At 44.8% G+C, this 17,152-nt stretch overlaps 1 protein-coding gene across 3 annotated transcripts; it reads left to right on the forward strand.

Moving 5' to 3' along the window:
* The first annotated feature begins 6,662 nt into the window (after window positions 1-6,662).
* Window positions 6,663-16,920, forward strand: LOC144935729 (zinc finger and BTB domain-containing protein 14-like). 3 transcript variants are annotated; one of them, XM_078862468.1, is made up of 4 exons: window positions 6,663-6,783; window positions 10,661-11,239; window positions 13,272-13,821; window positions 15,717-16,920. In XM_078862468.1, the coding sequence occupies exons 2-4, from the start codon at window positions 10,701-10,703 to the stop codon at window positions 16,074-16,076; spliced, it is 1,449 nt and encodes a 482-aa protein (XP_078718594.1). In that variant the 5' UTR covers window positions 6,663-6,783; window positions 10,661-10,700; the 3' UTR covers window positions 16,077-16,920. The 3 variants fall into 3 exon arrangements, with proteins under 3 accessions (XP_078718594.1, XP_078718596.1, XP_078718597.1); XM_078862470.1 differs by having other exon boundaries at window positions 15,720-16,920; XM_078862471.1 differs by having other exon boundaries at window positions 10,865-11,239.
* Window positions 16,921-17,152: the final 232 nt, after the last annotated feature.

Below are 17,152 nucleotides of genomic sequence, written 5' to 3' on the forward strand. Positions count from 1 at the left end.
CCCACTCTAGGGGTCAACGTTCACCGGATCAGCTGTGTGTTTATTCATTCCAGCATCCCATGCGTGTGCCTGTGTGCGTCTGTGTGATTGTTTGGAGAGGTAGTGTAGAGGTTAGTGCGCTGCGCTACGAATCTGGCGGCCGGGTTTGATTCCCGCTCACGGCCAACACCAGTGACGATTATTTGAACCGGTCCTGGGCCTCTCCTAGGTCGACTCAGCCTCAAATGAGTACCTGGTGCCATGTTTAAACATCACCTCTAGGGAGACAAAGGCGGCCGGGCGTGGTGTTGCCCACACCACCCACTCGTGTGTCCTTCATAGGTACTCGCTAACAGCACTTGCCCGAACAGTCTGTTAAGGCTATATGGGGAGATCTTTGTCTTGATTGATGAGCTTTATTTAACCCGGTCAGATGCCACTTTAGATGAGCATGAAAATGTTGGGCTGCACCTTGTCCTTTTATGCCACTGAGACATATATCGGCGTCCCATACACCTGTATAAATTGTATGCGATGTCTTTGAAATTTGGGATTTTATCACCAAATGAATCGTGATGTCATGTGATGGGGTCGTTTTTCTTTACCCAAATTGTATCCTCACAGTGCTGTCTACGCCATGGCATGAAACAAACAGTATTTTGGGAACTCGCAGCGCAGTGCATCGCCCCTTGTTCTAGAACAGCTCGTGGTAGGATATATCAGCACTGCTTCTGAAAGTGACATCTTATTCACACGAGTAGGCAACACTCTCCCATCTGCCCTACCACGAAGAGAAGTGTACGTCACGTAACAGTCAACCCAGTATTTTCAATGATCCGACCTTGAATTTAGCTAATTGAAATGCGAAATCATATTTAAAGTGACTTCTTTTTTGTGAAGTAATTGTTGACTGGGTTGAGATGATGAGCTCCCGAAAACTTTAAAAACCTGATTTAATTAATCACGGCAGGCTGTTTGGATTTAAACCCAGAATCTCAGTGGTGCCGGCTCAGTTCTGTGACCTCTGAACCACCCAGTCATCCAGACCAATTTTCTTTGTTTACTTTTTTTGTGTTTTCCACAGTTTGCTTTCAGTTTTGCTTTCGGCATCATAGCACTAGGCAGTATCCATTCGAACAGGCATAGCTGTGCAACCACAATGTGTTCGAGTTTGGGTTAGGAAGGAAATATTGAACTGCTTTTGAGTTCACTTCAAGTGATATTTATTTATCCACACACTACGGTATGCACTTTCCCATACACCGTACGACAGAAAAATGTTTGCTGCATTTCAATCAAATAAAAAAAAATTACTTTCACAGCTGGTATTTAGCCAAATTAAGTGAAAACTGGGCCGAGGATATTAACTTCTCGGAATCAGATTATGTATTTATACTGGAGGAATCCGATAATCTATGAAGCGCTTTTCACAGATGTCCAGCAGGGGCGGGTAAGAATGTTACAACAAACAATTCACGATAGGAGTGCAAAGTACAAGAAAGGTAAGCAAATCACCAAAAACATACAAATAAAACTAAACCATCCCCATCGTTTCTAGATTTGAAGCTTTCGTGACTGCAAGGATACATACTCTTTGGTTTATTTCGGTAAAGTCACGTAGGTTAAAAAAGAAAACAAATAAATTAAATCACGACGTTTCGGAGGCAACACAAGCCTCCGTCTTCAGGTGGAACCGTCACAGCAAAATCACTGCATCCCCATCCTACCAGGCAAAGCCCATTGAAGTGTTAAACTGAGCCTGGTTTGATCATAGGCGGACAAACCCATATTCACACTCAAGATTTCAGTGTTGCTAACTCAATATTCTTAGCCCTGAGCCTCCCAGCTTATTCAAAGCCTCCCAGCTTATTCAAATTAACAGGCGTTTTTAAGTAGACCGCACGCAGTAATCAGTGCCAAATGCAGCACTTGGCACCACTCCTTAATAATTTGTATGCAAGGCTGCATAACTTATAAATTACAGGAAGATATTTTCCCCTTGCTCCTTTGTTAATATTTGCACTACCACTCCATCATAACTCTAAATGTCTGTAACAATAGGGAAAGTGCTTCTGATCTCATATACCATATGCAAGATTACGGGGGTTTACTTTCACATTGGAGCAATTTGCTCCCGTCACTTTCTATGGAATGTTAAAGCCATATATTGTGATGTTGCTTTGCTGTCTCCTCAATTGTGGATAATCCTTAACACAGCTTCAGTTAAATCTTGCTCGATATATGACCATGGCCTTGGTGAGTTGAGCGGTCCTTTTCATAATTAGCATTATTGCTCAATATAAGTATTTGTTACGTATGTTGCACAATTCAATTGTATTACACTACGTAATGTATGTGGTTTATGTACTTTTATCGTAGATGATAAAGAAATATTGTACAGTAATCTATGTCATGATTTAGTGTTCAATTCTCTTCACGAACTAAGTGCACTGCAATTAGCATAATGTTTGTAGAGTATGTGTTAATTATTTTGGCCGATTTATAGCGATGCTTATAAACAATGCTTCTCTAGTAATTGAAACAAATGAACTGTGGAGAGAGGGTCGCGTAATGCCCTCCAGGCATTTACTATCAAACACTGAAGGATCCCCATTAAGGGCTTTTAGGTGGCTTATAAATTTTAACACGAAGATATTATAAAGTGTGAACCAGTAATAACAGAGACAAAGCGACATCTGCCGACAGCCACGGAAGAGCCAAAAGTGCCCCAGTGAGGATTTGCTGTAATCACAGACCCCTAGTTGAGACAACCATTGCCTCGGGGTAACCCCAGTGTTGCCCTCACCCCGACTCTTGTACACAGAGTAAATAATTTACTGCTCACTTGTAATGGTCAGTGTGTGGGCGGGGGGACTGAAACCGGGGCTCTGAAACAGCTGAGCTCAAAGGGGTAACAATGTTAGATGAATGCCATATAGATAAAGTATCAGATGGTACCTTTAACCACATAAAATCAAGCAGATCTTCATTAGCATCATCAGCCATCGTCGATGCACTGCTAGGTGAAGGTCTCCCCAAGCCGTTGCCATCCTTTGTGATGCTGCAAGTCGAACACTACCATGTTAGCAGACAAGGTTTCGAAAAAATTGCTTTACCATCCACTACATACAGACTGTCATTCAGATTCCGGAAAAGACAAATTAATTTAATATATCATTACTAGAATTTGCAGAATATGAAAAGGCAATTCGACGCATTGGAAATTTATGCAGTCATCCAAGGTCACAAAAACCAAGGCCTTCATGAAAACATATAGAAAATATAGGGACCGTTTACAAAGAGGGAACTTTTACAATAATATTGTATGAAGATCACAAAAAATACAAGCCAGAAAATCAGTTAGGCAATGAGATATGCCCTTACCAATATTATCTATCACAACATTAGGAAAGTTATTCTGAAGATTAAATTTGAGAAATAGAAAGAGTACCGTACTGGATGAACATTAATGGAGAAAGGAAAAGCCATCTCAGATTTGATGAGGAAATAGTCATGATAACAACAATTTAAATGAACTATGGAAAATTATGGAATACCTTAACAAAAAAATGCCACAGAGTTGGGGTAAATATATATGAGCAAAGCATAAGTCATGTACAACAATTTTATAAAAAGCAATAATTGTTGGAGGGATAATACTAGAAAACAGCAAAATACGATTACCTAAGGCTATTGTTGATATAGATTGGCGTGAAAAGCATTAAATAAAGAAAGTGAATATGTACTATATAAAGTGTTATTAAAAGCTGTAATTTCAATCATGTAAAGCAACAAACCAATGGGCCTAAAGAAGAACTTTAGCACTCAGTGAAAATTACCTGAAATGATATATGGATCAGAATCTGGAAAAGTACACTCAGAAAAAAAATAAGATATGTGTGCTTGAAATTACACTGAAAGATATAAATAGGAACCCATGGATGAGGGAACAAATACAAAACAGAAGCATCATTCATAATAAAAGTTTGTGGGCTACGTGTTAACCAGAATCATCATATCGACTCTTCAGGAAAGTAAGTTTTAAAGGTCATGAAAGCCAATGCAATTGATGCCGCAAAGACTTTACCATCACTTTCTTTCTTCTGCAAGATCCCACAGCGATTAGGCAGTTGATACTGACCTTCAAGGTCTGCTATTTTAGTATGCCACTTTTAATATGACGTTGACGGTATCGATGTGGGTGCCCAATTTACATTGTTCCTGATGATGTCGATTCCATCGTGTAGGCTTAAAGCAGCAGCTTTAATGCAACAAAAGCCAACCAATTTATATGCCCCATGCTTTGTATAACGATGGTCAGTACCGTACTCATCTCCTGCCTTGGATATGGGCACGTGGCCAAAGGTCTTCTTTCATCTAGCTGGATGAATATCACCTTATCAGACTGTGCCCAGATCGTTAATCCAGGAATTGGGTTCAGTTGATGTTGCTGTCTTTTACTTCAATGCCTCTGTTGAAGGTTAAAAGTTCACATTGGTTATAGTTGATGGTCTAGAAGGTGTGTTTTTTAGTATGCTCATACATTCTTATCATTATGCAATTAATATGGATAATGGTTTACACTATGAGACCTCCTTTACCAGTAGCAAATATAGTAATAGGTAATAGGTTTTTACCCTTTTAGTGCGCTGTTTTTGAGTTGTACGCCTTTTGGCGTCATCTGGTCCAACACCAATGGAGACTAGGCTCTAAGAAAAGCTGTCTCGGGTGTGGACCAATCAACTTCAAGGACAGTGCATATCATTATCATTATCAGAGTTGTTTATTTTTGTTTGCATTTTGACTGCTTGTGTTGTGGTTATTGCAAACATCATCCCCTGTATAAAGGTGTCAGTTTTTGTACCAGATAAAAGGGTAAAAACCCATTACTATGGATAATGGTGTTTACAAAAAAATCAAGGAACGACATTGGCAGTTGTACACAGAAATTAAGCACCAAATACGTCATTAACACTGCCTTGTAACTGAAGATTTAAAATTGTAACCATTAATTGTAACTTTTATTTCATCTTTGGTATTAATAAGGCAGTGTTGATGACGAATATGGTATGTTTATTTTGTTTCATATGGTTAGGTGGTGGAAATGCCCATGTTCCAATGGCAGATATCCAAAGAGCCCTCTATTGAAGTAGACCAATAAAGTTTGTGGTGGTGCACACCTGTAACCCAGCACTGTGGAGGTGAGGGTTAATGGATAATGTTTTGAAACTCCCTTCCCACGGGTGTCGACGTGCCACATTATACCCTGGTTTGCTAAAAGGCAGTACGGGACATGTGGACTAAGCTGAACCTGTTCCATCTGTATGCGTGGGTTTTCTCCAGGTTCTCTGTTTTCTTCCAAATTGGCCGATAACACCTTAATATAAACAGGACCGCAGAGCTTGGGAAATTGTTGCACCACCTGGCTGCCTTCTAGCATGGTTTTTCACGCCTCAGTTGTGAGAATAGTTTGCGTTGCAAGTTAAAATTATTGTGAATAAAATATGGAGTTCAGCATTTGCAATGTAATTGACAGCATTTGTCTGAAAGTCGCATTAAATGGAGATGTGGCCCTTTTCGGACAATGCAGGCAGCACGGGAGAAGGGGCCGACCTCCCTCTTGGCCGGAGTTAGATGCAAGTATTCGGTAGCATTTAGGGTTTCTGGTGACGGTACGTGGATCGCGTTGTTTCGCGTTTTCTATAACCCTAATTTCGGTATTCCGTTCGGGTTAACCGGGGCGCCTGTTGCCCTGGCAACGTTGGTCACGGGGCGCGCGCGCGTGCTCGCTCTTTTCTTGTCACGCGCAGGGAGCGTCTGGGCACCCCCCCCCCCCGTGTGAGCGGAGGGGCGGGGGGTTGAGGGGAGGGGTGAGGAAGGAGAGAGGGGAGGGCGTGTGGAGTTGAGTCGCGCGACAAACGGGCGGGGCGGGGCCGGTGGGGAGGGGGCGAGAGAAAGGGTGGGGGGGAAGGGGCGGGGGTTAAATGATCGTAGAGGGCGGGGGTATAATGAAGGGGGCGGGGCTAAAGAGCGGTGGATGGTGGAGGGGAGGGGCGGGGTGAGGGCGGCAGAGGAAGCGAGCAAAGGGAGCGAGCGGGACTCTGGACTCGGGGGGAGAGGGGCGGGGCATGAATAATCAAGAGGGAGGGAGGGAGGGGCGCACTCTCGGGGCCGGGCGGGGTGGAGGGTTGGGGGCAAAGTTAAGGGCCAAGGAGGCGGGGGGGCGGGAATAGGGGCGGGGGGAGGGAATGGAGGCGGGGGGTGGGGAATTGGGGCGGGGGGAGGGAATGGAGGCGGGGGGGCGGGAATAGGGGCGGGGGGAGGGAATGGAGGCGGGGGGGCGGGAATAGGGGCGGGGGGAGGGAATGGAGGCGGGGGGTGGGGAATTGGGGCGGGGGGAGGGAATGGAGGCGGGGGGGCGGGAATAGGGGCGGGGGGAGGGAATGGAGGCGGGGGGGCGGGAATAGGGGCGGGGGGAGGGAATGGAGGCGGGGGGTGGGGAATTGGGGCGGGGGGAATTGTGGAGGGGGCGGGGGGGATTGTGATGGGGGCGGGGGAATTGTGGAGGGGGCGGGGAGAATTGTGGAGGGGGCGGGGAGAATTGTGGTGGGGGCGGGGGAACTGGTATTGGGGCGGGGAGAATTGTGGTGGGGGCGGGGGAACTGGTATTGGGGGGGCGGGGCTCTAGGGCCCTGCGCGTCGCTTGGCGCCTCACAGCCTCCGAGCCGCGACCCGGGCGCGTCGTCCCCGACGTTTCGCGCCCGCCCCCCAGCCCGCGGGAGGAGGCCGCGTGTCCCCGTGCAGGTAGAGTGATCACATCCACCACGCCTGCTTGTTGCCGCTTTGTCAGCTGCTATCACCAGCTGATAGGCTAACCATGATAGCAGTGTGATAATACATAGAGCGTGTGTGCGTGTGAATTAGTTAAAAGTAGTAGTAACAATATATACACACACATGTAGATAACGACGACTGTCTGATTACACATGACCCTGGTAGGTGTTGGTACACTAAGGACGACACATAGACGTCTGGTAGACAACAGTGATAGCTTTACGACCAGGGAGTATGTATTATAGTAATACAGAAATAGCACAACACACAAGTACAACATAACGCGGGTATTGATACACTAACAGCAACATCATGACACTATACACTTATGTTTTAATATACACACAATAATAGTATAATGACCGAAGAATATCAATACATTAACAGCGTTATGTATACATACGTTTTACCACTTGTTATATGCACATTTGAACACACGTGTGTTAGATACACGCATTTACACACGTCCTGCCATATACATATCTAGGCTTACACACATTACACACATGTTATATATACACAGTACACACATGTTAGACACAGTACACACATTTTTTACAGTGTGCACATGTTATAATCACAAACCCATAGGTTATACAGGCATTACCCACACGTTAGACACGTTATACAGACACTTGCAACAACAACAACACGTACAACATGTGTATACAGTACCCACGTGTTACATATAAACATTACACACTTGCATACACGCAAACAAAACAAACACGTATAGGTTGTATCTACAGCATCCACGTGCAATTTTGTGTTGTACACAAACACACGCCACGTACATCTGAAGCCCTTTTTGTTAAATCCACTGCTGGATGAAGGCTGCTTTCACGTGTGTCCCACACACACACAGGCTGCGATAGACTGCATGCAAATTCCCACAACAGTCTTAACCCTGGTGAGCATGTACCTGTTATGATAAAGAAGCACACCACATGGCATAAACAATTGCCGAACACTGACAAAACACGTGTTGTCGAACACACTCGTCAACTTGAGCGACTTCTTAACGTTGTAAGTCAGCGCGCGTGTTAAAGTTGCCGTGGCTGACGTGAGGGCCCACGCACCGCCTAGGCCTCGCTCGGGTCTTGGTTGTTTTTAGTTAATATTCTGTCAGTGTTATAGTCGGGCCACTGTTTGTGGTGTTTGTTAGTGTTGTGTATTGACTGACAGACGTCAGCCCATGCCAAGCTCGCTTCTGACCCCGTTGTCGCCAGGGGTTGGCTGGAAACGAGCGGACGGGCGTGGTGCTGCCCGTTGCTGTGGGTTATTTGGTTTGTGCTGGGTTGTTAATGTTTTTTATGTTTTGTTTATACGTAACACTTCTTCATACGTACATATTGGTGTGTTTGTGTGTGTAATGGATCGAGTGCTCTGAATCAAGACTAGAACTTGGACTATTATGCAAGTTAAGATAACGAAAGCAGAGACAAGGTTCAATTTTGTCGGCATGAAATAATAAAGAACACTTAGATCCTTCAAAATAGAGGCCTTCTGGATCAGAGTTTCCCAACAGCATTTGTTTATGCAGCAAACCCTTGGCCGTTTTTGCCTTGTTTGAGCCGAATCAGCTGAACAAATTGTGCTGTCAAATATTGGTCCAGAAAGTCCGGTGGTCTGATAGTTATTTTAAAAACACGGCGGCGAGATGTTAACTACCTCGCCTGGTATACAGGAGGTCGTGGGTTCGATCCCGACCCTGACGACTGCTGTATATTTGGAGTTTGCGTCAGCTCCCCGCGGTCGCGTGGATTTTTCTCCAGGTTTTCCATCCACATTTAGAAAAAGTGCGTTTAGAGTATTTGGCTGCTATTTATTCACACGTGATAAGCTACTTCTTCGAGCTATAATTTGTGGCCGGGCCGCTTCTGAAAAAGAGATATACATTATAGGTCAGTGGGCCTTACCTGGTAAAAAATATAGTTTAGTTTGAGTTTAAAACATTGGTGGGCTAAGGCTGTTTGCCTCCTGTTCGCTACAGTCCAATACTTTTGGCGAATATTTTGTTTGATATTGAATGTGTTTGCATTATATCGTTTATAAATGCAAGCTAGTGTTAATCTTACTGACCCCAAAAAAAATAGCAACTTGAAGTTCACACTAGAATAATTGCAATGCCTTCATTGCAATATTAATGTTGCTATATTTATGATATTGATGCGTGTAAAAGCTTCACAATATCCAGACTTATTTTCATTGACATGTTTGTCCAATTCCCACAATAAGGCGTGTTTAATCGCAGGTCTCCTAGAAAAATTGCCTTGTGGGATCAATGGGTGCTCTTATTCGGTTACATCATCATCTATTCACATCATCATCTATTCACATCATAAATACTAAGCCATAAAACCAATGCAATAGCATTAACGAATGTTATGTAATGTTTAATGTGCAGCCCTTTTTTCAATCCATTACTAGATGACCCGCCCCAACTGGATACTTTGTGAACACGAGCTTTGTAGCTCATTGGATTCCTCCAAAATAAATAAATATTCTCATTATGATTCAATGCCTTTCGGTTAAGGCGGTTGTTTTCCTGTATCGTACTCCCATCACGCTGGCCAGTGCAGCAGGTTGGTGAAGGGAGTGACCAATACTGGTTTAAATATCACTCACCACTGATGTTAGCTGTGGCTGGAAATTAAACTTAGATTTCCAGTTGATACCACAGTGTGCAGACCACTATGCCACCACTCCCCCATCATGTAATACTGTAGTAACTAGATTCCTGATGCTGGATTGTAATTTCATGGAATTAGTAGCTGTGATGTAATCTAGGGCACTGTTTGTATATTGTGCCGTTTGCAAGTTCCTCTCCACATTGAATTTTGCTGCTGGGCCTCACAAGTGACTTGGTGTGACTGTCACGGGGTCACCCTCGTGAGATCTTCAACTTTATGGGTCTAAAGTTGAAGCCATGCATTCATGACGGAGGTCAAAGACCTCATTTATTGACCAAGTGGCTCTGTTGGTTGGGTTAGGAATCGGGCTGTGACTACCAGGTTTATCCGTTTTAAGCGTGGTCTACACAATAAGACTCTTTAGCATCCCTAATCGACCAGCTCTGTAAAAACTACAATAAACAGACAGAATGCCAATTATGCTTAATATAGTAATGCACGGCAACGTTGAACTTAAAAAAATTAGTTGCCTGAGTAATTAAGCATAACTGAAAAGGCCGCTTCTAATTGCAAGTAATGTACCGTCAATTTGTTCTGGTAGCCTACATAAAAGGGGCCAAATGCATTTCATATCAAAATCCATTAGCATGCGTAAACTTAATGTACTTACCTTTCCAATTAGTTGGCAAATGGCTTCAACTTTGGTCCAAGCTCTGGCGTGTTACACATTCCCAATCCACTGCTGGACACTAAACTTTCGATGCTGACAGTTCTACCTCCGTGCCTGTGTAAGTGCAATAAATTCCATGCTATGCATAAGAGTCGGGGCAACATTTCCTTCGTGAGGGCCAAATAGGACTTTGAAATATATTTGGTAAGCTGCACATTTTGGAATTCTACAATAAGAATACAAAATATGGTGAAGGCTTACCTTTGCTACACACATTGATGTCGGGTCACCGTTGCAACGTAGGCACGCGGCTAAGATACCTGCGGTGATAAATATAATTTGTGACCCATTTTCAATGTCAGGCCGCATGTAGCTGCAGGCCATATGAAGCGGTCTGGCCTATGGGCCATCGGTTCCCCAATCCTCCCATTCAACATCATGAGCCAAGATCAGCCCACTGCTGGTTGAAGGCCTCAAATCATAGCCATCTCTCACGGTTCTGCCATACACTTTACTGTATTAAAAGCCAAGACATCTGTTGCAGGAACCTGGTGGTGTAGGGTTGGCGGCAACAGGGTGGTGCCATGGCAGCCTTTGAACGCCGGCGTTTTCGCGATGCTCGCCACTCCAGCACGCTGCTGCGCCTGCTGAACGACCAGCGCATGGAGGGCGGTGCGCTGTGCGACGTCTCGGTGATCGTCGAGGGCGTGTGTTACCCCGCGCACTGCTGTGTTCTGGCCGCGTGCAGCTCTTACTTCCGTAGGCTGCTGTGCGGCCACCCAGGCACAGATCGGCCGGCTGTCCTGCAGCTCGACTTTGTGCGCCCGGCCGTGTTCGAGGCCGTTCTCGCTTACATGTACACGGCCGAGATCAGCGTCCAGCCCGAGGACCTCGAGCTGGTAGTGGCGTCCGGGCGGGCGCTCGGCGTGGCCTTCGTCGATGAGATCTGTGCGGAGAAGCGCGGCGCGTTGTGCGAGGGCCACTCCTGCCAGCCGATGCCGTCGTCCGTGGCAGGGTCCACTCCGCGACCCATACCGGTTTCACCATCGGAGGGACGACGAAAAGCGCGCTACCCCTACAGCATCAGCGATCGCATCCACCGGCCCGTCATGGCACCCTGCAGGTAGCTGTACCGGTCAACACGAAATGTAGGGAAAATTTACAATGAAGGCACTGATAAAAAAAAATTACAACACTTTGCTAAATCAGATTTTGGTTGTAAGAGCTGTTGGGCACTCTTACCTGGTTATAAAGGTCATCGTACAATTGTATCAGGACATGTGAGAGCATAATACTGTAATGCAGTGACATTGAGGAATGTAACGTGAAATTTAATCCACTGCTTGACGAGGGCCTCCTCATGCTGTGGGTCGTGGGGTTTAAATGACCAAACTTTAGCTCACTGGTCAGTGCAGGTTGGTGAAGGGTGGTGCTAAGGACCGGTTAAGATACCCCTCGCCAATGATGTAAACCGTGGAGGGAATCAAACTTGATTCACTGGGTTCATGTTAGATTGCCTTTCAAGCAAATATTTTCACTAGCATTATGCCACAATGTGAGATTCAATTTTTTATCGTTTGTTTAAAATAACTAAATATTTCCCTAACAACACTCTTAAGCCTCATGCATGCAGTTCCTTTTGGGAGATATGCTTAATGTGCACTTTCGTATGTTCCATGCAGTGGACATAGAGAAAACCTACCGATAGAAGATTACCAGGCGTGTATCTGTTGACAGTGAAGATTCATGTTTTGTTTTTGTTGGCCATAGCGCAACATATCTTCCCATATTTCACTCGTTCCGGCTTGTTGCAGTTCAGGCTATGCCGATAAAATAATAAGTAGCTGTGGAATTTTCTCAACGTGGCAACTGATTTTGGAGTTGTATTATCAACCAGCTGGTCATGAATTTGTGCCTCAAAACATTTGGAAGCCATTACTTGGGTTGTAGCAGCACTGGTGATTTATAAATGTCCAGTGTTACATTCATGTGAGACATTCACATGTTATTCTTTTTAGATTCTTGGTAAAATGTTATTGAGTCAATTATTTGTTTCATTGCCATGCACGGGGATGGCAGCAGGCGTAGTGTAATTGTTCGAGAGAGGCACGTCAACTAAATGGGGATGTTTATAAAAGCACCATGGACGTTTAGGTTATGTTCTTATTACCGGCTGTCTTGTGACATGTTCATATCCAGTAAAAGCACTTTGTCAATCCACTGCTTGATTAGGTCCTCCCCCCACGCCGTGTCGGTCATGCGGGTTATTTGACCATATTTCTCGCTAGTCAGTTTGGGTTGGTGAAGGTGGGGAGCATAGCCTGGGGTGTATGGTACAGTAGCACAATGGATATTCTGCACTGCCCTCTGCTGTCTGCAATTTAGGCTGTCTTGTGAATCTGGAAAATATATTAAGTTGATGAAAGGAAGTATTGCTTTAGTTTCACTGTTTTTTAAACAGAGATGAAACTCACTATCCTGTGCTTGACCACATTTTTATAGGTTTTTTCTCATTAACATTGCTTTAAATTGGTGTTGGATAATCCGATCGCAGCCTCGGTACTAAACTACAAGATACAATCTATTTGCCGCATTTCATCTTCATTTAAACCACATTTCGACCGCAACCCATATCTAGTTATTGCCAATCAGCAGATGATTGCAATGTGTTTTTTTATTTACTCTACTGCCTATATCTTCATAAGAATAGAGCAGTTATAGGGAAGTGTTATTGACGAATGTTTTTTTTGGGTTCTTTGTGCTTCGTCACTCCAGTAATACGGATCACACAGTAGTGCGGTGGAGACAGTATTTGGACTGCTGCTGCAGAGCTGTTGTGAGAACAATGCACCTTTGTTGTAGGCATGTAACGATTCACCCCCTAGCAATGTCATTAACTGCCACTCTTTGTGGGTCACGATTCAAGTGAAATCTATTCTATTTTGTCTCTTTATTATTGCTTCTTTTTTGTTGCTACCTCTGTACATTTTTTTGCTTGAGATTCACTGAAAGGTAACAGCATGCCACGTACATGTAATCTGCATAGATTGTAAATTATCAATTCTCACACACATCAGTCAATATTGTGTATCAATCGGCGAATCGGTGCACAATTACACGCCCGCTTCTTTACGGTCGGTCGCTTTGGCGTGCAGGCGTCGCTCACATGACTGCCTGGAGGCGGAGAAAGGGCAGGGAGCCGCTGCCATCGTCGTAAATGGGCCCTACTCGGGTAGCCTTGGCGAATCGCTGGGCTCTGGAGTGAGCGGCCATGGCAGCAGCTGCGAGCACGCGTGCGGCGTAAGTGGCGGCCTCTACCGCTGCAGCACACCGGGAGCCCTCGCCGGCCCTGTGGCGCTCGCCTCTGTGGCCGAGCAGTCACGCCACCACCACCACCACCGCCACCTGATGCCAAGCGAGCAGGACTTCCTAGGCGGAGAGGACATGGACGCGCTGCGCAAAGCTGCCGTGGACTCGGAGGCCACAGAGAACCTGGACTATTTCGTGAGTGTTGGTGGCAGTGGCGGCGGCGGCGGTGGTGGCAGTGGTGGCGGAACGTACTTCTGCGAGCAGTGCGGTCGTGCGTTCTCGTCCGAGCCGAGACTGCGTGCTCACGAGCAGCACCATGTTGCCGAGCGGCCGTTCACGTGCATCATGTGCGACAAGGCCTACATGCAGCAGCCCCATCTCAGAGAGCACATGAAGGTGAGTGGGTGTGCCAGCGTTTTGGTGTAAACTTTAATTCATGACAACAATGCAACAACACCGACTAGAAGCTGAATAAAGCAGATCTCATACAACCGCCGTTATGATTTATGCAACACATTACATTACACTGGTGGGGAAAGGAAACGGGTACATTCTGTTACAAGCACACTTCTGATATTAGCACACCTGGACTTGCTCCCAAGGGGTGTGCTTATATCCAGCTTCTGTGCAACGATAAGGCATCGCAAGTCAGTATCTTTATTTCATTAACCATTGCCATCATGAAAACCTGCCTTTTCAGTGACAAATACTTATGTGGGGTGGGAAGAGGTGCCACAGCTAAAAATACCTTGCAACGTTTCAAATTGAGAGGCAACTACAGAATACAGCCAAGTGGTCCTGTCAATTTACAACCTCGCTACACTTCTTAAGAAAGAGGTTCCGGGCTCTTTCGAACGCTTTATCATCCTTGATGGATGTGCCCAGATGCTCTGAGGGTAGCTGAGTTATGCATCTTGTTAAGTGTGGACATGGTACCAATGCCGTCTTGACGAACGATCGCTGTGGTAGTAGACGTCTTGCTGCAGCTCTTTGGAGGTGGTGGCGGTTGGTTGCTATGTCCGTGATGTTCCCAGGTGTAGGTTTACGAAATGGCCTTCATTCAGTGCAGAACGTGTGATGTAAATCAATGCACAAGGGTTTGTTTCACATGGCTTGCCATGTTATGGTGCGATAGAAGTTGTCATTAATATATATAAAAAATATTTGTATGGCCATCGGCCAGAAAAACCTGGACCAATGCCTTGTAGACCAATAGCTGAAACACATTAGCTTGGAAAGCCTTTTGGTCACATAGACCTCAATGTTTTTGAAATGGATGCTTGTGTTTTTACTTTTTTTACCTTCAGTTCACTAAGATGGCACGTGACAATTTTAAGAAAGGAATTAGGTTATTGACCCATTTGTGGATTTTTGATGTATTTCCTTCTCTCGTATACAGTACATGTGTGGGATTTTTGTGGCAATTGAGTTTTTCCCCCAGCACAAACACAATAAAGATTTGGCCACAACACTCTTGACATTTTTTCGATTTAAAGCTTTCGTGACTGCAGGGATTCATCTTCTTGGTTCTTTCGGTAAAGTCATGTAGAAGGGAAATAATAAAATAATAAAAATTTAACATGTTTTAGGGAAATAATAAAGTAATACAAATATTACATGTTTTATTTTTATTATTTCCCTTCTACGTGACTTTACCGAAAGAACCAAGAAGACTCTTTTCCCAGGTAAATAAAGGTCTCTCATTAACCATGACTGTTTTAATAAATTATTGTCACATTTGATGCATTACTTGATAACATTAGGATTTTCTCACTTTGTTCAGTACTAATTTGTCACTTATGACATACCCAGCACTTGACATGATAAAGTGGGGATAGAGGTGGAGGAAGACATTGCCACGGATAGAAAAGTTGTTTTTGTTACAAAAGACCGAGCCTCAGGCAGTAGGATGCATTCTCAGGTGTTATGGGGTTGTTTCTGACTTTGAGATTGTGATAAATTCCCATTCAGTAACTATAATCTTGAGCAAATTGGAAAAAGTGGTTAATAGCAGATTATTGATAAGAATAATTAGTCAGAAACTAACAAGTGATTGGTAACATGGTACATACAAATTGGCATTAATTGAGCTGTCCAAATCATCAGCCATGATTAATCAGCTGCTGCTGAATTAAAGCTTCCCCATCTCTATGCCAGATACACTCCGGTTAGCTGCCCGTGTTCGATATTTTTTATTTTTCAAAGTTAAGTAATGTGTAGGTACCTCTACTATCGCCTTTGGAGATGCAAACAGTTCACGTGTTTGCCTCGCTTTTGTTTGGCCTCTGAAGCAGGTGCACATGGGCCTGAAGCCGTTTGCGTGCACGCGCTGCGGCAAGGCGTTTGCGCGGGGGCCCGACCTGAAGAAACACGAGCGCGTCCACACCAACGAGCGCCCCTTCATGTGCCCGCTCTGCCTCAAGGCGTTCAAGCACAAGTCACACCTCAAGGACCACGAGCGGAGGCACCGCGGTGAGCGCCCCTTCGTGTGCCGCGTCTGCCTCAAGGCGTTCGGGAAGACGTCGGACCTCAAGCGGCACCTCAACACGATGCACGGGCAGCACGCGTCGCCCCTGTCGCCATCGCAGTTCATGGGAGGAGGAGGCGACGGCTCGGACATTTCTCACATCGCTGGGGCTGCAGGGCTTTAGCTACTTGTCAAGAGGAGCCTCTGCAATATTTTGAAAAGTAAAGGGCGGGGGTTTGTGAACTTGTAAACTTAAAACAATGTGTCGAGTATTAAACCAAGATTTTTCTAATTCGACTTTTGAAATGATTATAATATATTCTTACTGCGTAGGTTTTTGCAGTTGTGCTGTATCACTCTCCGATGTGTTTTGCGGTTGTGTTGCGCCTGTTCGGCATGACGTCCGCTTCGCGTGTTGGCAGCAGCGTTAGGAACTGAAACTTCTTTGGGAACGAACTCCCAGCACGTAAAGCGAAACGTCAGACGTGGTCCCGGACAACATACGGTACAACCCGAACACACATCGGAGAACAATAATATATTATTTTTCTACTTAATGCACTCGACATGGCTCTTTCGTTTTTGTGAGAATTTAATGTAGAGATTACCAGGTGTGAAAATGTCAGAAATGTACAATTATTTGGTTTAAATTGTGCCCTGAAGCTTTATTGCTCTGCGTTTTCTCTTGACTCGAGATGTGTTTTTTGGACAAACTTTAGCTTTGAAGTAATTTTTAACTGTTATGAATTTTGGTTTCACAAGTGGCCTATGCCCGAGTTATTGGATTTGTAATTAATGAATATAGCGTTTTAACCATATGAGCTCGCAGTGGAATTTAAATTGTTAGAGCTTCTTGCAGAACTTCAGGCATTATTTAAAATGTTATTTAAAATGTGCTGTATGTGTGTACAGTAATTTTAGATAGGTAATTATACAGACTTGTGCAGATTACATGGATTTCAAAATATAGTTTATAAATACTCTTTGGTTCTTTCGGTAAAGTAACGTAGGTATAAAATCAATTAAATTAAATCACGATGTTTCGGGCGCAACACAAGCGCCCGTCATCAGGTGGGACAACCACAGCAAGAAACAATTGCTGAAGTGGTCAAGAGAACAGCTGAAAAACAAGAGGTTATATATAAGTAAGAGAGGGGGGGGGACCAGGGAGGGGAGGCAGAGGGGGGGGTCGTGGGGCGGGAGGAATGGTGAGGCAGCGAGAGTACGGGGGAAGGGAGAACTGCAACTGCAGGAGTGTAG

This window comes from Lampetra fluviatilis, chromosome 14, assembly GCF_964198595.1.
Source record: "Lampetra fluviatilis chromosome 14, kcLamFluv1.1, whole genome shotgun sequence".
Classification (NCBI taxonomy): Eukaryota; Metazoa; Chordata; class Hyperoartia; order Petromyzontiformes; family Petromyzontidae; genus Lampetra; species Lampetra fluviatilis.

What these genes read in the sequence shown, in the direction of transcription:
- LOC144935729 (XM_078862468.1), top strand. Translation starts at nt 10,701, where the DNA reads ATGGCAGCCTTTGAACGCCGGCGTTTTCGCGATGCTCGCCACTCCAGC. An exon ending in CCCGTCATGGCACCCTGCAG is followed by an intron (nt 11,240 to 13,271) that starts GTAGCTGTACCG and finishes TTTGGCGTGCAG; the next exon opens with GCGTCGCTCACATGACTGCC. An exon ending in ATCTCAGAGAGCACATGAAG is followed by an intron (nt 13,822 to 15,716) that starts GTGAGTGGGTGT and finishes TGGCCTCTGAAG; the next exon opens with CAGGTGCACATGGGCCTGAA.